Genomic DNA, 25,028 nt, shown 5'->3' with positions numbered 1-25,028 from the left:
AGAGTATACTGCTCAGGGAAATGAATCAGAGAAAGACAAATACCATGTGGAATTTAAGAAACAAACGAGCAAGGGGGGGGGGTGGAAACAAACCAAGATACAGACTGTTAACTATAGAGAACAAGGTGATGATCACCAGAGGGGAGGGAGTGGGGAAACAGGTGATGGAGATTAAAGAGGGTGCTTATGGTGAGCACTGGGTGTTGTATGGAATTCTTGAATCACTATTTTGTACACCTGAAACTAATAAACACTGTATGTTTACTGGAGTTAAAATAAAAACTTCAAAAAAATAAAACAGAAACACTTAGGCCATAGCTTCTTAAAAATAAAAATTGCTTATAAAGAATAACTGCTGATGGTTCTGTTCAGAAACCTTCCCAGAAGCTCTGACGTTTTCCTTTGTGTCTCTGAACCCTTATTGAAGTAGAAGCGAGGAGCCCATCCATCTGCCAGAGACTTGAGACAGTCTGTCCACTCACCTTCGTGTCTCACTCTGACCTTGCACGCTCTGTCTCCTGAGTGGGCTGCTTCAACTCCCCACTTGGTTTGCCGTTTTATCTTTCTTGTGCTTATCTTTCCCTCACCGGCAGCAGAAGGGAGGAAGAAGCCAAAGTAACGTAAAGGATCAGCAGAGGTTTAGAACACTGGCTTCGAAAGCAGGTCCGTAGTTGACAGGATGGAAGACGCGGTTTCCTTGGTAGCTGTCCCTGGGCCGACGGGGAGGCCTGGTGAGGAGGCCTCACAGCTCTCCGCACTTGAGGTTTGTCAGAGCGGGGGGCCCCGGGGAGGCAGGAGAATGCTCTGTCCTGTGGGACTATCCTCCGCATTGGATGAGAGCTGCGTCCCCAGTCCCATGCCTGCAGAGCCCAGTGACAGCTGTCCACGTGAACAGCCACGTACAACCTGTCCCCGGAGTCTGCGGACAGGCTCTGCCCCACTGAGACCCAGTGTCACCTTCCAGGTCTGTGGTGCCTTTGGAGCAGGAATGCAGAGGGGTCCCTTGGCGGGGGGTGGGGGGGGGCAGCGGGGGAATGGCCGAACAATGAAGGAAAGGGGACAGGCTTATGTAACCCCTGCTAGTTCCACCCTCCACCTGCTGTCCTTTCCCCCCCACCTGGGCCGACTTTTTCATCCTTTCCCCCAGTGCAGATCTGCTGGGCATGAGTTCTCGCATCACTCACCTATCTGAAAACGTCTTTTTTCTGCCATTGCTTTTCAGAGACATAGACACAGAGTTCTGAGCTGACAGCGCTTTCCGCACTTTAAAAAGTGTTGTTACTTTGTTTTCCAGCCTCTGTTCTTCCTGATGAAAGATGTTCTCTTTTATATAATGTCTTTTTTTTAATTGTATTTTTTTTAGAACGGTGTTACAGAAAAATTGCAAAGACGGTACAAAGAATGCCCCCAGGTTCCCCTGTTAACCTCTTAACGTTAGTTTGGTACCTGTGTGATAACTAGCAACCCAGTCAGCACAGGTACGCAGTCATTAACCAACGTCCGTGCTTTATTCAGATTTCCTTAGCTTTTACATAATGTCCGTTTTCTGTGCCAGGCCATGAGGGGGGGGTCCCTATGTCTCCTTTGTCTCTGGCTGCAACAGTTTTATAGACTTCCCTTGTGTTTTGACAGTTTTGAGGACTCCTGGTCAGGTATTGTGTAGCATGTCCTTCAACTGGGATTTGATGTCTTTCTCGTGATTAGACTGAGGATATGGGGCGTTGAGAGGAAGATCACAGGGTCCACACTGTCAACATGAATGGTCACTGTCACCTGGCTGTTTGTCGGGCTTCTCCACCGTGAAGCTCCTCGTTTCTCTTGTCCATGCGGTACTCTCTAGAAGGAGGCCACTGTGCACAGCCTACGCGTAAGGAGTAGGGAGTATTACTTGGAATTACCGTGCATGAATGATTTGTTTCTTCTCCATTTCTTAATTTATTCAGTCATTTATTTATATCAGTATGGACTTGTGGATAGTTATTTTATACTTTGTGATAGAATAGAATACAGTGCTATTTTGCTTATTTCTGTTGCTCACACTATTCCATCTTTGGCCCTTGGGAGCACTTTCTCTTGGCTCCGGGTCCTTAGACATGCACTCATTACCGTTGGTATTGGGGTTTTTTATTTGTTTTGTTTTTGAGCACTTTCTTCCTTTCTGGTGCTCTGAGGTGCTCTAGGCTCATCTTGTATGACTTCCTGTCCCAGCCCGAGAATCGGCTGTTTTCTCCCAGGGACCCTGGTTTCCATTGATCAGAGAAGGGCATTAGAAACCAACTCCGGGCATTAAGTGTGCTCGTTACTGTTGTGGTTTTGTTGCGTCTGGGCCCTCTCAGCTGACAGAGCAAGGGAATGTGTATGTATACCAACCCTTGTATGTACACGTATCCGTAAATACTTCTGTATGTAACCTTCCATATCTGTATTGAGCTAAGAATGAGTCCATACCCGTGTCTCCAGCTCCAATCCATGACCACATGGATCATTCTAGCCTCCTCTGCGCTTGTAAAGTCCCACCCCGACTGAGAAGCCTGGCTCCCACCACCCACCATCCATTTTCTTGTTGAGTTCACTGAGCGCTGGCGGCGCCTGGACCTACAGCACTGCTTCTGCCGTCACAGTGAAGTCAGCCATCAGACGGCTGAAGGAGTGGAAAGGCCAGCAGAAGCTCCACCGTTTGGAACATAGCTAGCCTATAATAAATGGGTTCATTTATGTAACAACAACAAAACATTTTGTAAGAAAATACAAATGTGAGTATCTTAACTTGAAAATGACATGAAACTAGGTGGATCTTGGAATACACGAAACAACAGAAAGAAGGTATTCATTAAGTTAACCTGCAAATGCGTTCAAAAAATTAGTAACAAGAGTTTGTGGAGACTTGGGTTAAGTAAAAGGTCCAGCAGAGAATCCCTGGGAACCTTCTGTCCTGTAATCCCTACATGCCCTAGCGTGTGCCATGGCTCCCAAAATACATATTGAAAGCTTGGGCCGTATCCTTGGGACATAATATTCAGATGTGGGAAGAGGTTAGCCTCATACTGCTCTTGATAATGGATGTGTTGTATTCATTTTTAGCATTTTATTTATTTTTTAATTTTTTTAGATTTTATTTATTTGACAGAGACACAGCAAGAGAGGGAACACAAGCAGGGGAGTGAGAGAGGGAGAAGCAGGCTTCCCGCCGAGCAGGGAGCCCGATGCGGGGCTCGATCCCAGGACCCTGGGATCACGACCTGAGCCAAAGGCAGACACTTAACGACTGAGCCACCCAGGCATCCCTATTGTATCTATTTTGTTGTTTTGTTTTGTTTTTTTAAGATTTTATTTATTAGAGCACAAGTTGTGGCAGAGGGAGAGGGAGAAGCAGACTCCCCGCTAAGCAGGGAGCCCGATGCAGGGCTGGATCCCAGGACCCCGGGATCATGACCTGAGCCAAAGGCAGACGCTTAACGACTGAGCTACCCAGGCACCCCCACATTTTATTTTAATAAAGACATTGAAAAACTGCTGACCACAAGTGAACAGGATGGAAAAGATCTGTGAACAGTGTTTTACCACTTGGAATTTAAGCATGAAAATGAATAATGACAGTAATGATTTTATTAGCCCATTAAATAATATAGGAACATGAGTTCATACTAATCTTTTTTTTATATAAGATTTTATTTAAGAGAGAGAGAAAGCGAGCACATGAGCAGAGGGGAGCGGCAAAGGGAGAGGGAGAAGCAGAGCCTGATTTGGGACCCTGGGATCATGACCTGAGCTGAAGGCAGACGCTCACCTCACTGAGCCACCCAGGCGCCCCGAGTGAAATCTTGATGAGGAGTGGAGTATTTACCGAGTCTCAAAGTACCTCCGCACAGAATACTTAGGAGTTACAAAGAGGGGAAAGAGTGACTTCTCAGTGGAAATGCCTGCAGAGCAGCCCTTTGGCAAACCACTCAATCAGGGTGAACTTCCACTGTATTGGGCTGTGTCCTCACTGTGCGCCACCTGCTAGCATGTGCCGAAGAGAGCACAGCCTCACTTCTTCTGGTGTTGCTGCCAGGAGTGCATGACCTGAGTCTAGCCCCGCGGACACACCGGCTCCGTCCAGACAGAGGGGCTGTATGTCATCTTCCCAAGTGTCAAGGTCAGGGACATCAGGGGGCGTCTGAGAGACTGTTCCAGACTGACAGAGAGCCACGAGATGTGACGGCTGAATGCAGTTCGTGCGGCTCTGATCCCGATCTGCTCTAGGACGTTGTTGGGAAACTGGGGACGCTTGAATGGACTCTGAGATTAGGCAGCAGTAATGCGTCAGCACGCACTTCCCAGTTTGCGTGGTTGTGCTCTGTTTATAAATGGTTTTTGTTTGTAGAAGACACACTGAATGTTTGGAGGGGATGACACATCGTGCCAGTAACTTCCTCTTGAATGGTTTGGGGGGAAAGAGGTTTTTATACCATACTTCCAGCTCTTCTGTGTTAGAGTCTTGAAAAATATTTGTAAATGAATAATCTGGGGCTCTAGGAGGAGTTAGTGTGGAGAAAAGCCCCAGGTGGAGTCCCAGAGAGGAGGCCTTGGACTATCCGAATGAAGGACTGCTGCATGGGAGAGGAATTTCCCTCCATTCTGGGACGTTCAGCTTGAGGTTGGGGTGTTTGTTATATTTGGTGGCATCTTACAGTTTATTGGCAGGATTTTTCCTTCTTAATACATAACAGTAATGATGCACCTGACAGTTGATGGTATTTTACACCATTGATACGTGAAATACAGTTTATTTGCTTGGTGGTGCTTTTCGAGCAAAGAGAACCAAGAGCCATGAATGGGCATTTAGGAATCAAGATTTTAATTATAAGGAAGACCTTTCTAATACTTAAAACTGCCTGTGGATAGAGCTAGCTACCTCAGCCGGTCGGGAGTTACTTGTGTTGAAGATGACCCCTAAGAACTCTCTTAACTAAAAGATTCTCTGACCTCTGCTGACTGGTGATTGTCTCCCCAGTTACCCCCTCCCTTCGTTTCTGCCTCTAGATGAAGGAAGAAAGTGGCTTTCTCTTTTGTGCGGGTCTTTGCTCCTGCCGTCTTTTCTTTTTTGACGTGGAAAAAACAGATCATATGATGAGTGCCTACACTCAGGAGATGGTATGAGAACAGAAACTGACGTTTGAGCTCTGGGTATTGAGCCCCTTTGCTCTACTTGGTCTGAGACTGAAGGAACGAGGGTTTAGTAGACCCTGGTTCTTGTTGAGAGTGGAGTATCGTCTGGAATTAATCACGTGACTTTGGAGTCCCTCGGTGGCTCACAATTGAGCTCCTGAATGTCAGCCTCGTGGCCGGAGAGTCAGGTTCAAGCTAATCAGTGTTGTGCAACCGTGGGCACCACCCAGATGCCATGGTGCCGGTGTTTTCTTGATTCAGTGACGGAACTTGACCCTTCACTCTTGTGCTCCACACACTTGCTTCCCCACGCTCCTCAAAGGCCTTGACTCCTGGCTGGCTTACCCACGCCGTTGTCCCGGCCAGCCGCCGCGTCCACGGGGAAAGTGCACACCTGACCTAAAACCCATCCTCAGTGTCTCCCAGAACTGGTACGTCTCTGGTCTCGAGTCTGGTGTCCTGTTCTCTGACCAATGCTTCTTCCCTTTCTCTCCTCTCCTCTCCTCTCCTCTCCTCCTGACCTCTGGTTTTGCTGAAGCTTCCCGGTCCTTGAGCCCTCGCTCCGTTTTCTTCCGGTTCTCCTCCTCTGGGCGTGATGCCTCCATTCTGCTTGGACTGTATGAGCCACCGTTTCAGTCACTGTGATCAGCAGCATCGTTTGGGTACTGGAGTGTCTGCTGTCACACACCATTAGGCCCATTTGGCTCCCAAAATGCTTTGAATGTCAGGTTAAGGAGTTTGAACTTTATTTAGTTGACATAAGGGATAAAGGCTTTTTCTTTTTTTTTTTTTCTTTAATTTTTGTTGAAGTATGGTTGACACACAGTGTGATCTGAGTTTTGGGTGTACAACATAGGGGTCTGACGATTCTGTACACGACTCGGTGCTTACCACAGGGGTGGTCGTCATCTGTCCCCGTACAGAGTTCTGTATTCCCTATGCCGCACTTCTCATCTCTGTGACTCATCTTACCACCGCAAGCTTGTACCTCTCAATCCCCTTCACCTACCTCGCCCATCCCCCACCCCCTCTATTTAAGAGTCTGGTTTTTGTTGGTTGCTCATTTGTTTTGTTTTTTTAGGTTCCACATATGAGTGAAATCATACGGCATTTGTCTTCCTCAGTCTGACTTATTTCACTTAGCATAATACCCTCTGGGCCCATCCGTGTTGCGGCAAATATCAGAGGCTTTAGACAGAGTGACGTGACAAATCAGGCTTTGGAAAAACACTGGCAGATCTCAGCAGGATGTCTATAATTGATATAACCTGTCGTCTACATCTGTAGATCTGTAGAACTAAAGCTGTATTCATTTCCTAAAAGAACGTAGCATATCTTTTTTTTCCCTCCCCCTTGAGTTCTTTCAAAGGGGGTCAAAGCAGAGGAGACTGAGGACTGGGTTTGAAGAAGCGCGAGTGTTACAGATAAACATCTGAGAAGGACCGAGGTCCATGGAAGGGACAGCGGGGAGAGGGCCTCAGGCCATTTGCAAGCAGACTCACTGAGGCACAGGCATGGCGGGCGCCCCTGATCCATGCAGCTTGATGAGAGAGTACAGAAGCTCCCTGGGGTTTGCCCACCTGTTCCATGCTGGAAGCTGGGAGAGGACTCCCGCATCTGGAGCACAAATCCCTGTGAAAGCCAGGGGGGCTGTGTTGGTCAGCAGGTGCACACGGTGGGGAGGAATGAACGAATGAGGGGGAGTTCCAGAATTCGGTCAGAGCAGTCCTGTATCAGAGTTCAGTTTCTTGAAGGCGATAAATGAATCATGTCCTTGTTCTTAGGAGAGAGTGCTGAAGTATTACAGGAGGAAACGTCATGATTTGAAACTCCTGGGGTTTGAAAATTCTCCAAGGGAGAAGGAATTTTTTTTTTTAAAGGCGGGAGGGGGGCAGAGAATAGAATTGTTTTAATAAAGTAGCCAAACTCAAGCAGTAGAAACATAGATTCACATTAAAGAACAGAAGTGGAGAAGGTTTTAAGAAAATAGGTGAAAGCAGGGATCGCATTGATTTTTACTGACTTGTCATCTCTGATAAATTAATCCTGGCTGCTGAGCATGTTGAAATACATGGGATTCTGAGGCTGTATCCGTGATTAATTAGCAGTGTTGGCCAAGGGCTTAGGCTTTGGGTTGGTGGTGGTGCCTGGGCCAAATATCTGTCATCTCTCCTGGAGTGTTTACATCATTATAGTCTAGTAAGTCTTTACCTCTTACCAGTCACTAGTTGACCTAACCCGACTGGGTTATCCTGAAGCTTACACCTTCTCTGGCCTTACTACCCCCCGGGAGCTGGGCCAGGGCTTCTCAGATCTTCAAAAGTCAAGTGCAGAGGCATCCTTCAATCAGGGTCTCTGAGCCCAGATCAGCTTTAGGGATTGGGAGTGAGGAGATCTATGAACCTCTCCAGAGATCAGCAGAATGGGGGCTTTTCTTGTAGGAGGGGTCGCCTGTCCTCAGATTCTCTAAGTGATTGACAGGCAGAAATGGTTAAGAACCTAGTGGCTTGACTAGAATTCTCACAACCTGCTGTAATTCTTCACTTTACTTAAGAGCAGTGTCTTAGCCTCCTTCCCTGTCCTGCTAGCAATCTCCTCCTCTCTACTAGCCCGATGAGACTACCTGCTTGGGCTCCTCTCCCCAGCCCCTTTAAGATTCTCCTTTGCTCAGGACACCTGGCTGGCTCAGTCCATTAAGCGTCCGACTCTTGGTCTCAGCTCAGGTCATGATCCTCAGGGTTGTGAGTTCAAGCCCCACATTGGGCTCCATGCTGGGCGTGGAGCCTACTTAAAAGGGAAAAAAAAAAGATTCTCCTTTGGTCTTTTTTTTTAATAGGTATACCTTTTATTTATCCATTACTTTGTTTAGCCTTTTTTTTTTTTTTAATTGAATTGTAGTTGGATTCTCCTTTGCTCTTTGAGGATAAATGTAGTTTTCACATAATCAAGAACAGGTATAAAGGAAAAAACCCTCTTGTGTGTGTCAGCTGTGTTATTCACACAGAATGCTTCTGTGACAGTGTGTGGGGCTTCCCCTATATGAAGCAGTTGTCGGCCATACCAGCTGGGTGTCCTAGAATTCAGTTGGATTCTGACCCTGTCTGCCTGGAGTTCACATCAGATCCCACGGGTTAATGGAGCAATCCCACAAGGCCAACCAAAGTCCAAGGCTGCCCCCTCCTTGCCCCACTTCAAAGCCAACCAAAAGTCCCAGGCTGTCACCTGTAATTCTGACCTGCTGGTTATAAATCAGGGTTCCCACAACCCCTCATAGTGTTCAAAACTTTGTTAGACTGGCTCACAGAACTCAAGGAAACACATTTCCTGGTTTAATATAAGGAATATAGTAAAAGATACAGATGAATGGCCAGCTGAAGATGCATGGGGCAAGGTATGTGGGAAGGGGCCTTCTGGCTTGCCACCCTCCCAGCCCCTGCACGTGTTCACCAACCCAGAAGTTCTCCAAACCCCACACTTTGGGGGTTTTTATGGAGAATTCATCACATAGGCATGATCAGTCATTAACTCAGTCTCCATCTCCTCTCTCCTCCCCAGAGGATGGAGGGCATGGGCTGAAAGTTCCAAGCTTCTCCTCATGGCCCACTGAGAGTCATCTCATTAGAACCAAAGACTTCTGTCACCCAGGAAGTTCCAGAGAATTTAGGAACTCCGTGTCAGGATCCAAGACCAGATAGAAGAAAAGATGCTCCTAATGCTCTTATCACTTAGGAAATCGCCAAGGGTTTTAGGAGCTCTGTGCCAGGAACCCGGGTAGACCAATATATCTGTTTTCTCTTATTTCACAGCAGGTAAATTTTCTATCTTTAAAAAAAGTGGACGTTAGGACAGGGAGCACGAGGCTGGCTCAGTCGGTAGAGCATGCGACTCTTGATCTCGGGATTGTAAGTTCGAGCCCCACATTGGGTGTAGAGATCATCTAAAAATAAAATCTTTAAAAACAAAAAAAGGTAAACTTTAGGGAACCTTGATCTGATCATAGTATGTGCTCAATAAATATTGTTGAATGGATGGTTGAAATAATTAAACGCTTCTTTTCCCAAACAGCTTTCCTGTTGAAATTAGGTGGTGTTCCTTAGTGTTCTTTGAACGTGTGAAATTGCATGGATCGGTTGCCCCGGCTACCTTCCCTACTACTCTCCCAGCTTGAGTCTTCAAGAGGAAGCCTCAGAACTGGTTTCTAAAACCCTTTGTACCTGGTGCGATTATAAAGCAATGAGACTGATTGTCATGTGTCGCTTGTGGGATCCGTCTCAGTTACTTTATAGCCGTGCCCGGTACCCGACACCGCACACCGTTGCCTGCTGAAGAGCAGTCCAAAAGCACAGACCTCAGGTTTCTTAAATGGAAAATTTGAATGGTTTAGCATTATTTGATGATTTTTCTTTAACTCAGTGACCAGAACTCTTATTTCAGAAAGATAAATTAGATGTTAACTTTGTTGCTTGCTTTACTTTTGCAGTTTTCTTTTTGTGTTTTGGATTTTTTTAAATCGGTATTCTGATAAGCTGCTATTCTGATAAAGTGGCTGGCACGATTTTGCATAAGGTAATACAGAAGGTCTGTGTTCCACCGGGTTAAATTCTTCGTGAAACTTTTAATTATTGAATTTCTTTTCAGTTGCCTGTGGCCTTTTGACTGCCTGGGATAACAAGGGTAGTTCTTTTAGTTAAATACGGTAAACACGTAAACCAAATACTTAGTATTCACTGAGGAAGCCTTTGAAAGGGCAAGTTGTGGGGTGTTTGTTCATTTGGCTTTGGTGGTTTACATTGATGTGCAGACCTTATTCAGATTTGGATAAATAGTTCTAATTTTCTCTTTCCTGAAATAGAAATGTTTCCTCTCCTTCCTCCGGCCCCCAGAGTCTTAGTCTTTTCTTTGAAGTGTGCTGGAATAGTGTGTGCCCGGTAGCTCGTCGCCACCAGCCTCAGCTGAGGAGGACGACCGCGGGCGGCCGGGTGGCATAGCTCAGCTGCCCTTTTTCCTGGAAAGGAGATGGGGACTGACTTCCCTTGTGGAGGAGGAAAGAAGTAATCTCACTCTCCACAGGAGAGAGAGTAGCTTGCGCTGACGGTAGTACTCCTCCTGGAAATTACGTAAGTGAACCAAGTGGATGAGTCGAGGAGCAACTTAGCATCCTGGCAGTTCGTTGCCTTCAGTAGCTTGTCACTGTGGCAGGACATCTGGACAGCTGCTAGAAGCTGGAAGGGTTTTGATGCCCAGCTAGTCCAGGGTGTTGACGCTTGGACGTGTCTCAGGGCGGGTTTGATTTCCAGAAGGATTCCGGGGCAAACAAGAAAGGAACCTTCCTCTCCTCAGGTCTAGACGCAAGACCAGAGGGAGTCTCCCCGGTTACTAATGAAGGTCGCGACCACCACGGCATTTGGCTTTGGCAGCTCTGTTAGCAGACGCATGTCACGTCGGGGGTATTATAAAGCTGCAGATCCTGTACTTCTTTCTGTTCCTTGTACTAGTTCTGCACACAACAGGTGCTCCATAGGTATTTCTAAGAGAGAGTAGTGCAAAAAGTACCAATTTTTTGTACTATAAATACTAGCGCTTTTTGTACTATAAATACTAGCGCTGTTCTCCTTTTCCTAAGGAGCATTTTAATGGAAAAGGTTTTACAGTAAAGACCTGCGGTGATTTTATCACATTATGTTGTTGTATCCTGTGTTTTATACTGTCTGTTGTCACATATGGCTGATTTAATCCTTTGTTCTATAAATATAGTTGTAAGACAAGGTAATGTGGCTCCTAGCACTGCAGTCCTTCTACACTTTGTCCGAGTCTTAAGCACTCCACAAAGATTCTTGTTCCCACTTGGTGCCAGCATACCCAACTGCAGATTCGTTCCATTTGAAAAGGAGAATCTGCAGACCCTTGCTATTAGCAGGAATCGTAGTCTTTTTTCTAAGCAGCGTTTTCATATGTGTGATGTTCCTGTAAGTTTTAAAGGTCACTTGAGCATCTATATTTATTTTACATTACAGGCACTGGAGATATTATTGCTGTCATGATTACAGAATTGAGGGGTAAGGATATTTTGAGTTATCTGGAGAAAAACATCTCTGTACAAATGACAATAGCTGTTGGAACACGAATGCCGCCAAAGAACTTCAGCCGTGGCTCTCTAGTCTTCGTGTCAATATCCTTTATTGTTCTGATGATTATTTCTTCAGCATGGCTCATATTCTACTTCATTCAGAAGATCAGGTACACGAATGCACGCGACAGGAACCAGGTGAGCTCCTGGCACTCTCTAATGATCCATGCTTACCAGCCGTAATTTGGAGATGTCTATTGTGGTCATACACAGTACAAAGTTTTTCACTTAAGAAAAAAGTCGTGACCCTCAGTCGTGTCCATATGTTGAAAACATATTTACATACATCATTTTCTGGATTTTTTTTAAATGCCTGAATGGGGAATTTACCTTTACAGTGATCACTTGGAATATCCTAGGTAAATGGTTAGCTTAGTATCATAATATGATCTGGCTAACTCTAGTAATTTGGAGAACTATCATGGAGTTGCATTTTTGAGCTGGTAGCCCTGGTTGTCGGTGGCAAGGGGAGCTGGGAGCCTTCACGTACTTTCATTCCCTGTGTGTTATCTATTCAGAAAAATAAGTCAATTACAAATTACCTAACCCTGTTTAAGCTTGGCCGTGGGGTGACAGTGAGGTGGAAAAGGACCCATAGAAGAGAGGTATCTGGTCGTCCTAGAACTTCCATTGGTGAGCACAAACTGAGCTCAGCGGGTTTCAGCTCAGTGACTAAAGACTCAGGAAGGACAAAACAGCGTGCCACCCTGTAGTGGAGGGCCTACAGGCGGTGACCTTGTCCGTTTGTTAGCTTGTTCGATGCCCTCGAGACAAAACATGCACCCAAGGGGCCCGGTTGGAAGTGTGAGGTCCCAGCCCCAGTCAGAGGCTTCTCTGCTAGGAAACTAGCAAGGGAGCTGCTTGGAGAGTGGTTTGAAGCCAGTCTTCATGGAATGCCATCCAGACCCCTGTGGGAGAGCTGAAATTTTCAGCCTTCCTCATTCCAGTGAAAGCACAAATACTGCTATGGAACAGATCCGAGTTCGAATCCCGACCTTATCACCAGTTTATCATCATCAGATCCAGTTTGCCGTGGTCTTTCCTTTTTTTTTTTTTTTAAAGATTTTATTTATTTATTTGAGAGAGAGAATGAGATAGAGAGAGAGAGCATGAGAGGGGGGAAGGTCAGAGGGCGAAGCAGGCTCCCCGCTGAGCAGGGAGCCCGATGCGGGACTCGATCCCGGGGCTCCAGGATCATGACCTGAGCCGAAGGCAATGGCTTAACCAACTGAGCCACCAAGGCACCCCTGCAGTGGTCTTTCTTAGACAGTTTATTTTACTTCTCAGTTTGTGTCTTCATCTGAAAATAGGTATAAAATATCTGAAAACTGTAATTTATTGCACATTTATGTGCCCTGCTCTGTGCAGTATCCTGTATACCTTTAAAGTTTTTTATTATGATAATTTTTATTATTTATAATTTCATACTTCGAGAAGCTGTGAGAAGAGTATAAAGTATTCCCTTCCCCAGATTCTTCAACTATTAACATTTTACCCTAGTTCCTTTTCTATGCATACATACTTTTTTTAACCATTTGAGAGTCAATTTGAGATATGATGTCCCTTTACCCTTTAAATACCTCGATGTGTATTTTTAAAAAGCAAGAACATTTCTCACATAATCACAGTACGATTATCAAGATCAGGAAGTTAACCTTGGTACAACACCAGATCTACAGATCTGAGATTCTGAGTTCTGTAAAACTGTCGTACTTAGAGCGGCGCTGGCTCAGCCGGCAGAGCATGGCCCTCTTGCTGTCGGGGTTATGAGTTTAGGCCCCACCTTGGGCACGGAGCCTACTTAATAATGTCCTATATAGCAAAGCAAACCCTGGATTGATCCAGATTGTATGTGGCATTCAGTTGCCATGTCCCTTTTTTTTTTTTTTTTTTTTTTTTAAGTAAGCTCTGCACCCAATATGGGGCTTGAACTCACAACCCCAAGATAAAGAGTCGCACGCTCTACCGACCTGAGCCGGCCAGGTGCCCCTGTTATGTCTCTTTCAGTCTGTCTCATGGCGTTGACATTTTTGAAGAGTCCGAGCCATTTGTTTTGTATTTGAGTTTGTCTGACACGTGATGTTTCTGCATCATCAGATCCAGGTTACGTGCATTTTTTTAGGAACACCAGTCCTTTACATTTGTTAAAGTTTTTTTTTTTTTTTTAAGATTTTATTTATTTGAGAGAGAGAGAGAGAGAATGAGAGAGAGAGCATGAGGGGGGGGAGGGTCAGAGGGAGAAGCAGACTCCTTGCTGAGCAGGGAGCCTGATGCGGGACTCGATCCCGGGACTCCAGGATCATGACCTGAGCCGAAGGCAGTCGCTTAACCAACTGAGCCACCCAGGCGCCCTTTTTGTTAAAGTTTTTATTTTGAGATAACTGTAGATTCACATGCACTTGTAAGAAATAATAGGTCCCAGATAGCCTTCATGCATTTCCCCCCAGGGGTAAAATCTTACATAACTATAGTAAATATTTCAACCGGGATCTTGACATGGATACCATCCACTGTCTTACTCCGATTTTTCCAGTTTAACCCGTACTGTGTGTGTATGTATATGGTTCTCTACAATGTCAGGCCACCACCACCATAGTCAAGACACAGAAGAGTCCCCCACCAGGATCCCTCATGCTGTTCTTCTTTCATCCCAGCCCCTGACCTGTCCCCACCTCTGCAGTTCCGTCGGTTCAAGAATGCTGTCTGAGGGGCGCCTGGGTGGCTCAGTTGGTTAAGCGACTGCCTTCGGCTCAGGTCATGATCCTGGAGTCCCGGGATCGAGTCCCGCATCGGGCTCCCTGCTCGGCAGAGAGCCTGCTTCTCCCTCCGACCCTCCCCCCTCTCATGTGCTCTCTCTCTCTCTCTCTCTCATTCTCTCTGGCTCAAATAAATAAATAAAATCTTTAAAAAAAAAAAAAAAAGAATGCTGTCTGAGTGGAATCCTACAGTACTTCACCTTTAGAGTTTGGGTGTCTTCACCTAACATGACGCCCTCGAGAGCCGTCTGAGTTGCTGTGTGTGGGTAGCTTATTAGTTTTTATTGCTGAGTAGAATTGTGTCGCTTGGGTGTACCACAGTGTGGTGAACCAAATTGTTTCAAGGTTTAGGCTATTTTAAAGTGGCTGTGAACATTTGTTACAGATGTTTGTGTTAACATGAGTTTGCATTTGCCTTGGGTAAATGTTCAAGAATGAAATATCTGGGTTATTCTGGTAAGCACATACATGATTTTGTAAGAAACTGCCATACCCTTCCCCCAAGTGGCCACAGTAGAACATTTGCACTACATTTGCACTACATTTGCACTACATTTGCACTAGATACGTATCCCTGACCCAGTTCCTCTGCATCCTGCACGGCATGTGTTGCGCTCTTTTGTATTTTAGGTGTGTAGTCACATCTCTTCTGTGGTTTTCATTTGCATTCCTCTCATCGCTGCTGATGGGGAACATCTTTTCCTGTGCTTCTTAGCCATCTGTATATCCTCTTCGGTGAAATGTCCGTTCATGGCTTTTGCCCATTTCCTACCTGGGTTGTTTGGGGTTTTTTTTTACCGTTGAGTTTTGAGCGTTGCTACGTTCCAGATACAAGCCTTTGTCAGAATTGTGGTCGGCAGATATTTTCTCCCGGTTTGTATCTTGTCTTTTCAACCTCTTAACGGGGCCTTTTGAAGAGCAAACATTTTTAATTTTGATGAGGTTTAATTTATCAATTTTGCTATTGCTGCAAGTCTAAAAACTTTTTTGCCTAGCCCTAGATTCCAAAGACCTTCTCTTTTTTTCTAGAAGTTTTAGAGTTCTACATTGTACATTGAAGTCCATGATCCATTTTGAGTTAATCTTTGTATAAATGAGAGATTTGGGTTAAGGTGTTTTTTTTTTTTCTCATTTTATGTCTGATATTGCAACTTTGCCAAAACTTAGTTGGGCATATTTATGTGGATCTGTGTCTGCTTTTCTGTTCTTTTCCACTGAACTATGTGTGTATCCCTCTGTCCATCCCACAGTGCCATGATGACTGTAGCCTCAGTCTTGGGTAGAGTGGTTCCTCCCACTTCATTCTTATTTTTCAAGATTATTTTATCTATTCTAGGTCCTAGAGTCTTTCCATATAAATTTTAGAATAAGCTTGTCTGTGTCTTCACCAAAAAAGAAAAAAACAAAACACCACACAGAACCTTGCTGGGATTTCTATATGAACACATTAAACCACAGATCAGTTGGGGGAAGAACTGATATATTTACTGTGTTGAATCTTCCAGTCCACGAACCTGTAATGTTTTTCCACTTATTCAGGTCCTTTTTATTCCTTTCGTCAGCATTTTGTAGTTTTTAGCATATAGATTCTGTGCATGTTTTAAGTTTATACCTAAGTATATCGTTTTGTTTGGAGTGACTGTAAATGGTAGTATAATGGTAAATGGACTGCAAAAGTGTTTTTAACTTCTTCAGGTTCCATATATTCATTGTTAGTAGATCAGAATGTGATCCATTTGTGTGTTGACTTTTTACTCTGCAGTCTTGGTAAACTCACTTCCTGTAGATTGCTTGGGATTTTCTGTACAGACAATAATGTTATCTGCAAATAGGGACTGTTTTACGTCTTCCTTTCCTTGCCCTTGTTTTTGCTTTGTTTGTTTGTTTTGCCTTAATTGCAGTGGCTAGAATCTTCAGTGCACTGTTGAATGACAGTGGTGAGAGTGGGCATCCTTGCCTGCACCCAGTCCTAGAGGAAAGGAAGGGATTCAGTCTTCCATCGTTAAGTGTGTTTTAGCTCGCAGGTTTTGAAGACGTTTACTACCAACTTGACGAAGTTCCTCTGTGTTTCTAGTTTGCTGAGAGCTTTAATCAGAAATGGGTGTTCCATTTTTTCACATGTTTTTTTTGTGTCAGTTGATGTGATCAGGCGATTTGTTTGTTTGTTTTCTTCTTTATCCTGTTGACATGGTGGATTGCATCCATTGATGTTCTAAAGAGGGTAATAAATCCCACCTCATCGTGGTGTGTGATTTTGTGTGCATTGCTGAATTCGGCTGTTTAATTTTGTTGGGAATCTTTGTGTCTAAGTTCATGAGAGATACCAGTCTGTAGGTTTTTTGGGGGGAGGGTAAAATTATGATTTCTTTAATGGTTAAAAGACTGTTCAGTTTGTCTATATCATCTTTTTTTTTTTTAAAGATTTTATTTATTCATTTGAGACACAGAGATACAGAGAGAGAGAGAGAGAGAAAGCATGAGCAGAGAGAGAGGGAGAGGGAGAAACAGGCTCCTCACTGAGCCAGGAGCCCGATGTGGGGCTCAATCCCAGGACTCCGGGATCATGACCTGAGCTGAAGGCAGACGCTTAACCATCTGAGCCACCCAGGTGCCCCTATATCGTCTTTATTGAATTTTGGTAATTTGTGGTTTTTGAGAAATTGGCCCATTTTTTAGATGTCAAGTCTACAAACAAAGTTGTCTTTTTTTTTTTTTTTTTAAGATTTTATTTATTTATTCTTCAGAGACAGAGAGAGAGAGAGAAAGAGAAGCAGCGGGAGAAGCAGGCTCCCAAGGAGCAGGGAGCCCGATGCGGGGCTCGATCCCAGGACCCTGGGATCATGACCTGAGCCGAAGGCAGACGCTCAACCATCTGAGCCACCCAGGCGCCCCATAAAGTTGTCTTTTAATGGCTGCAGTGTCTGTGGTGATATTCCCTCTTTGTCTCTGATTTGAAGGATTTGTATCTTCTCTTTTTATTTTTGTCAGTCTTGCTAGAAACTTCTCAATATTACTGATTTGAAGGATTTATATTTTCTCTTTTTATTTTTGTCAGTCTTGCTAGAAACTTCTCAATATTACTGATACTTTTCAAAGAACCAGCTGTTTTTTAATTTCATTTTTAAAGATGGGAACTTAGATTTATTTAATTGAAACCTTTCCTCTTTCTAACGTAAGCATTTAGTGTTATAAATTTCTTAGGACTACTTTAACTGTGTCCTATATACTTTGATATCCTGTATTTTCCATTTTGTTCAGTTTTATGTAATTTTTTTCTTTTAAGACTTCCTCTTTGACCCCTGTGTTCTTCACTTTCCAGTAGTTTGGAGATTCTGCAGTGATCTTAGTGTTACTGATTTCTTTTTTGATTCCATTATCATCAGAGAAATACTCTGTATGACTTCAATTCTTTTAGATGTGTTGAGGTTGGTTTTATTAGCTAGCATATAGTCTATCCTGGTGAATATTCTGTGGGTGGTTGGCAAAAAATGTGTATTCTGCTGTTGGGCAGAGCGTTCTGTAGATGCCAATTAGATCAGTGCACAGAGCTTGCTTCTGCGAGGAGGTGGGGTGGAAATGTCACCTTCCCACTGGGCCCCACTGAAACCAGCGTGGAAGGAGGAGTGCAGTTTTTCCATTGGTGTTTGGCTAGAGTGGGATGGGTGCAGGTACTCCACCCTGTGTTCCTCTGGTCTCAAGGTCCCTGAGCAGCCTACCTTGTCTTTCCACCTTTCAGAAGATCCAGGGGGAGAGCCGAGCAGGAGGGGCTCCTGCATTGTCAGAGCTGACGGTCCCCAGAGCATCTCCCGCACTTGGACGTGGACATGGGTGATGAAGGCAATAAAGGAATATTAGGTGAAAGTGTTAACTGATCTAAAATACGCCGTTCCTAGAAAGATTATTAGACATAATGTGCAGTCTATTCCTAGTTCTTGTCTCCGGAGACGAGTGACCTCTTTCAACTCTTATCTCTTCCTTCTGTCATTAACTCCATATTGACATGGAGCACGCTATCTTCTTTTCTTTTTTTTTTGCTGGTGTTAAATATGTTGCCCTTATGAAACACTGCGAGTAAAATGATCGAGAGTTGTTCTGAGCTGGTGTTCCTGACAGGAAAACCCCATGCTTGGGGGTTGAATGGAGCACATCCCAAGGACTTTTGGAGAAGAGCGAGCGGTTGGTCTCAGGAGCCCGGCGTTGAGCGGCGGCGCTTGAATGAGCAGAATGAGCAGCCGGCGCGGGGCCTGCGTGTGATGAAGGTGGCAGCGCCCCCGCCGTCTGGCTGGCCTCCCAGCGCGCGCTCCTTCCAAAGCCTTCTCCAGACACCGCCGGAGCGGAAAGTGAGGTTCTGACCTTTTTCCCTCCTTCCGTTTTTTTCCGAAGGTGGAGAAACGCTTGATGAAATTTTTATGTGACTTAAAAAGCTTAGCTTATTAAAGTTTAATAAGAAGGTGACAGCAGCTCGACTGGTTGAAACCTTTGGCTATTTTAAACCAGAAGTATTGGCAAAGGAGAAACAGTGAATTTCAGGAGAGAGGCTCATTTTCTCCCACAGACGGTCATCAGGAAGCAGTGCTGGGTACAGAATATGCTACTAAAGAGGGTGATATATCGTAAATAACTTTCTAAGTACAACGTAATGTCCACAGTTGACACCATTTTACATGTGCAGAAAGGACCTCATGCTTTGGCTGTTTCCTTCTCTTCCTGAGAAACCGTCCGAATGCATCTAAATACAGCATTTGGGTACAGGTAGCTCGGAGGAGGGCCAATGGCAGACGTGAGGGTCTCCTCCTGGTGAGTCCGTGATGGTTCCTTCACACGAGGTGATATGTGTTCAGTGTGTTTATATCGAAAGGGAGCCTCGGGTTAAACGTTTTCACAGTTAATGGTTCATGTTGCACCTTTAATCCTAAAGCGATCGGGTTTGATTCCCAAAACAGAACAATAATTTTTTGTTTTACTGTTGAGGAATAAGAGGGCAGATATAAAGAAGTTCCACAAGCTAAACCTGAGTTGAAGATGTCTTTTTATGAAAACTCCCTGTGAAAATGCATACAGTTTCTAAGGTATTTAAAACTTAACGCTCCTTGCCAAAATATGTGTACATTATTCTTAGACTTTGTAAATATCTTGAGGTTACTGAAATGAAGCAGGCTTTTATTGCCTGTTTTCCTCTTGCAAGGTTGCTAAGTGGAGAGCACACTTGCCATGTGAGAGTGAGGAAGAATACCGAATGTCCTTCAGAGGAGGGCAAATACTAGCCTTATACACGGTTGGTTTTTGAAATACGGTGGGCTCGGTGTCTTCCTTCCAAAATGCGGGGACAAATATTGTGCATATTGTCAAGATTTTTCTCCTAGAGGGGGCACCTGGGTGGCTCAGTCGTTAAGCGTCTGCTTTCAGCTCAGGTCATGATCCCGGGGTCCTGGGATCGAGCCCCGCATCGGGCTTCCTGCTCAGCGGGGAGCCTGCTTCTCCCTCTGCCTCTGTCACTCCCCCTGCTCATGCTCACTCCTCTCTCTCTCTCTTTGACAAATAAATAAAATCTTTTTTTTTTAAGATTTTTTTTTTTTTTAGAGATTTATTATTTATTTATTTGACGCAGAGAGAGAGATAGAGAGCACAAGCAGGGGGAGCTGCAGGCAGAGGGAGAAGCAGGCTCCCCGCAGAGCAAGGAGCTCAACTTGGGGCTCGATCCCAGGACCCTGGGATCATGACCTGAGCCGAAGTCGGTTAATGAGCCACCCAGGCACCCCCCAAAAAAGATTCTTTCCCCTAGGAAAAGATTATGTAGTTGAAAGAGGCAGACTTCTTTTGTCATTGTTGGATTGTACACTGAATTTTGCTTATTATGTCTATCAGGGGTTAATAATTCCAGAAAAACTGGAAAAAGAAAATAGATGTTTGAGCTGAGTATACATATTACTTTATCATTTTTCTAATGTACCCCAAATAATGTTACCTTCTTTTTCATGTTCTGCTCTTATGATCAGTTTACATAAATAAATACCACTGTATACAGGAAGCACATGGCTTCTAAAAGTTATACGTACATCAAGAGCTTAAGATTTTTTTTCTAGCATAAAATATGTTGTTGAGATCAGGGTGTTTCTGAGACATTCTTTCTACCTCCTCAAGGTTTAGCATAGAGCCTGGCACATCACACTGACTCAGTGAATGCTTCCGTGAATTAAAGAATGAGCTTACATTTTATGAGGAAGGCAGACAGGTGTAATCAAAATACTGTGTGGTGTGAGTTACTCTTTCGGGGGCAGAGTGATGTTATTCTGGGTGAGTCAGGGTACTTCACAGCAGAGGTAGTGACATTTGAGCTGAATTTTAAAGGATGAATAAGACTTCATCAAACAGGGACGAGGAGGAAAGTGGGAAAGGGATCATTTTCCACAGAGCTCTGGAGGGATAAAAGGAAGGACAGGAATCGTGGGGAGGAGACCAGAGCCTGCAAACCGCGCACCCACACGAGAAGATGAAGGGCTTGAATCGCATACCGAAGCATGTAGACTTTATTCTCTAAGCAGGAAGGAGCCATGAAATGATGATTTTTAGCAGTGGAGTGATAGAAGATTTTTTTCTGATGGGAGAGGCTTAGGGGAAGGAGCTCTTAGGGAAATATTGAAGAGCCAAGGAAAGTGATATTAATAGAGCAAGGTCATGTAGAGGGCTGGGGGAGGGGTCAGGGCACGTGGTACTTTGGAAAAGCATTGGGGGGACTTCTTTTAAACAAAAGGGACAAAAAGTCGTCGTGACGAGAGGGAATGGCAGGCTGCAGATGACAGGGTGGTCTCAGTCAGGGAAAATTACCTTCCCAGCACCTGGATTCCCCAGAGTTTGGAAGAGAATCCTGCTCCGTGTCTGTCGGAGCGCTTGGAAGGCCAAAAAGGAAAGCCGGAGCTGAGTCCCATTACAGTGACCTGCCTCAGTATGCTGTGAACCAGCTGGCTTTGAACAAGTTACTCCTGCCCAATGAAGCCAGAGGACTTGTTTTTGGTTCTGTCGGCCCCCTGCACCCACGTCTAGAATGGCGTTCATGTTGGCACTGTCATTGCCTTAAAGTGAAATGAGGTCACGTGATCCCTTCATATTGTATAATAACGGGAAGTCCCCGCAAAGTTTAGAGTGGAAAGGGGAGGCTCCGGTCCCAGCACTTGTACTCACTACACACATCACCTCAGCTGCGTCTGATTTGGGTTTTCTCCTTTGCAGAGTGATGCGTCCCTGTGGTTTTGCTCCGTTCTAAGGCTCTGTGTGTCCCGAGGTGCAGACTTGAGTCCTTTTACTGCCTAGTGAATAGAGCATAGTCAGAAGCACAGAGACTGTGAGTGAGTGGGCGGAGTGTTACAGGAAAGGCTTGGAAACCAGGGCTGGGAGAATATGCGTAGTTCAGTGAGTCTCAGGTATGCAAAGGAATCGTGTGGAGGCACCTTTTTTTTTTTTTTTTTTTTTTTTTTTTGGTGGGGAAGGCACTTTAAAACTGCAAATTCCCAAGACACCTCCCCTCTCCAGGCTGATTTGGGAAGTCTAGAGAGGACCTGCCTACCAGTTTTGGATTTGGGCAACTTAATCTTTCTGTGCCTCAATTTCCTCTTCTGTAAAATGGAAATACTGTAGTTCCTGTCTCATAAAATGATTATGAGGATTGCACGAGTCAGTACCTGTGAAAGGCATAGAACAGTACCTAGTACATGGTGTGTACTGAATAAATCTTAGTTACTATAAATATCATTATTTCATATTATTACTAAGCCCCACAGGCCACACCTTGAAAACCAGTGACTTAACAGCATGGTGGTCAGATATAGATAAGGGACTTTGATGAAAAATGATCTTTGCAAAGGGAATTTGTGCTTCATCTGAGATTTTGCAAGTCAGCAGAACACAAATAGTATCAAAAGCAAGAGGAAAAAAGCATTGGCTTTTAGACAGATTCAAGTAAAAGACCAAAACCGTGGTTGGCCGAGGTATATGTGTCAGAGTGATTGGGAACATTGGGGCAGGGTCGAGAAGAAGAAGTAACACAGAAGCCAAGTCCAGTGAAAAATACTACAATGAAGGTATGTGCCTGGGTGGCTCAGTTGTTAAGCGTCTGCCTTCAGCTCAGGTCATGATCCCAGGGTCCTGGATCGAGTCCCCCATCGGGGAGCCTGCCCCCCCGCCTCTCTCTCTCTCTCTCTCTCTCTGTCTCTTATGAATAAATAAGTAAAATCTTTAAAAAAAAAAAAAAAGATATGTGATATTCGTATCAAATACAGAGAAAAGATGGGTTTTTTTCCTTGTGCCCCAGGAGATGTGGGAAGTTCAGAAGTAGAAGGGGGGGTAGATCCAAATATTTGCAGGCACTCTAATGAGATGCCCTGCGTGTGTTGATTCTAGCTTGCCGACGGCTGAGCCCTTTCTCCCACCAGCACCTGCTTTTCTCTTTCTGAAACTCCCTGATGTGGTGCCACCCCCACAGAGCCAGGCGCCCAGCTAGAGAGCTGACACCCTTGACTCCCCACTGTTGTCATGACCCCACATCCGTCAGTCATTAGGTTCTGCTGGTTTTACCTCCTGAATCTTCCTGGGTTCTGTCCTCGCCCTTTTCCCTGCCCCCACTTGCCTGATCCGGGCCCTGCTTCTCTCTCTGAAGCCCTCGACCCCACCGGGTCTCACTCCCTTACGCTTCCTTGTGTCCACATAGCATTTTCGCAGGAGGCCAGGCCTCAGTTCTCCAAACTCCGATCTCATCAGGGAACTCCTGTTTACAGTTCTTCAGCAGAATCCCTAGCTGAGCAAGATGGGAGCAGTAGGGTTTGTTTTTTTTTTTTAATTTCCCTCAATGCCTTTAAAACAATAAACTCAGAGAGCAGGTAGGATAACAAAAGGACAAGTCCTCAGACAGCATCTCTGATGATACCAAGCTGCAGGCTGCCCCCCGAGAACTTAAGAAAAAGCCGTGGTCGGGCTGGGCCGTCAGCGGCACTGTCAGCCCAAGGAATGTAGCCGAGGGAAGGAAAGGGGTGGTTCTGGTGGTCCTAAGAGTCAGGAGTCAGAAAGGGAGGGCAGAAGCCTCCGCAGAGAGATCTGAGAACAGCGGATGAAAGCACAGGCTGATTGGGAATCCTGTTCAGGAGCATCGGGGAGCACAGGCGGGGAGCACAGGCAGGGCACCTTGGCCCGGAGGCATTCAGCACACCCCAGCACACACACAGCCTGGAGGCCCGCATCTTACTTAACAGATAAATGTGAAGACATTTCCCCTCCAGTGAGGCCAAAGCAGAGCTGCCCTGTTTCATGTCGTGCTGCAGGTACTGACCCAGGCAATTCGATAAGAGCAAGCAGTAAGATGCATGCGGCTTGGAGAAGTATCTCTATTTTCAGTTGATAGGAACGTCGATCTGAAAATCCCAAAAGGGTCAATGGAACCATACTAAAACAGGGAAACGACTTAATAAAGAAACAGGATATAAAATTAACATATCTATATGTTAATATAGGCGCCAGGGGCGCCTGGGTGGCTCATGCGGTGAAGCATCGCCTCGCCATCGAAACTCTTGGTTTTGGCTCGGGTTGTGATCTCGGGGTCGTGGGATTAATCCCTGCCTGGGCTCCATGCTCAGCCTGGGGTCTGCTTGTCCCTCTCCCTCTGCTCCTCTCCCCACTCACGTGTGCACACACTCTCTCTCTCTCTAAAATTCATTTCTTTAAGGATTTTATTTATTTGAGAGACCGAGCACCAGTGGGGGAAGGGGCAGAGGGAGAGGGAGAAGCAGACTCCCCACTGAGCAGGGAGCCCAACATGGGGCTCAATCCCAGGATCCTCAGATCATGACCTGAGCCGAAGGCAGACGCTTGACTGACTGAGTCACCCAGGTGCCCCTAAAATAAATTTTTTTTAATCAAAGTATAGGGAAAAAATCAAAAGATATAATGGGATGGAAGGCAACATTTACAACTGGATGGGTGGGTAGCTCAACCTTTGTTTGAACTTCACAAATACTGTGTAAAACCTACATGAAGAATACTACAAAACACTCCTGACATACCTTGTTCCTGTTGAATATAAATATTCAATGCAGTGAAGATGTCAATTCTCCCAAAGTTCACTCATAAATTTAACTCAATCCAAATTAACTTACCAAATAAAATAAAATTGCCTTTACATATTTTTCTGGGGTTAAATAAGGGACTTATAAAAATCAAATGGAAGAATAAGTAATTAAGAATAATCAGAAAAGAACTTAAAAAGAAGAGCAGTGATGGGTGGCTAGCCACATCAAGTTTTATAGTACATAATAAAGCCTCTTATTTAAAAGAAGGTTAAAAGTCAGCGCATGAATAAACAGACCAATAGAACAAAATGCAAAATAAAAAAATAAACACAACTGCCTGTAGAAATATAAGTACAGTATATAATAAAAAGCATTATCTCAAATCAGTGGAGAAAGATGAACTTTTTAATAAATGGTTGTGGAACAACTGGAAAAAGACAAAATTAGATCTATGACATTGCACAACAGGATAAATTTCAGATGAATCAGAGATCTATTTATAAACAGTAAAACTACGAGTATTAGAAGAAAACGTGGACTAAATTTTCCTTTATGACAGAGAACTTGGAAAACTTTGAATTATGGCTCAAAATACAGTAGAATAAAAAATGACTGATAAATTTGACTTCATGTTTTAATTTTTTAAAGGAAAACCAAAGATGAATGAATGACAAACCAGAAAAAGATATTTACAATATTTACGATGTTTACTTATATTACACACAAAGGGCTAGTATCCATGAATATAAAGAAGACTAAAAACCTGATAGGAAAAAAATGGGCAAAAAAAATAAAATAAGAATAGATAGTTCACTTAGAAAAATGCAAATGGTACTTAAAATATTACAAGATGTGCAACCATACTGATAAGTTAAATGTGACTTAAAAACTATACTGAGATACTGTTTCTTATTGATCAAAAAGAAAAATTCTAAAATTTGA

At 44.5% G+C, this 25,028-nt stretch overlaps 1 protein-coding gene across 3 annotated transcripts in view; it reads left to right on the top strand.

The window, feature by feature from the left end:
* Positions 1–25,028, top strand: part of RNF130 (ring finger protein 130) — a 107,166-nt gene that overhangs the window by 50,780 nt on the left and 31,358 nt on the right. For 2 of the 3 annotated variants that reach the window (XM_021689911.2, XM_044916777.1), the window contains exon 3: positions 11,166–11,416. In XM_021689911.2, coding sequence (XP_021545586.1) covers positions 11,166–11,416 — 251 coding nt within the window. The remainder of the gene's footprint in view (positions 1–11,165; positions 11,417–25,028) is intronic. The other variant, XM_021689912.2, reaches the window with a different exon arrangement.

The sequence above is a fragment of the Neomonachus schauinslandi genome, chromosome 7, assembly GCF_002201575.2.
Source record: "Neomonachus schauinslandi chromosome 7, ASM220157v2, whole genome shotgun sequence".
NCBI lineage: Eukaryota > Metazoa > Chordata > Mammalia > Carnivora > Phocidae > Neomonachus > Neomonachus schauinslandi.
Note: the sequence above shows the minus strand (reverse complement) of the source record. Positions and strands in the feature narration are given on the sequence as shown.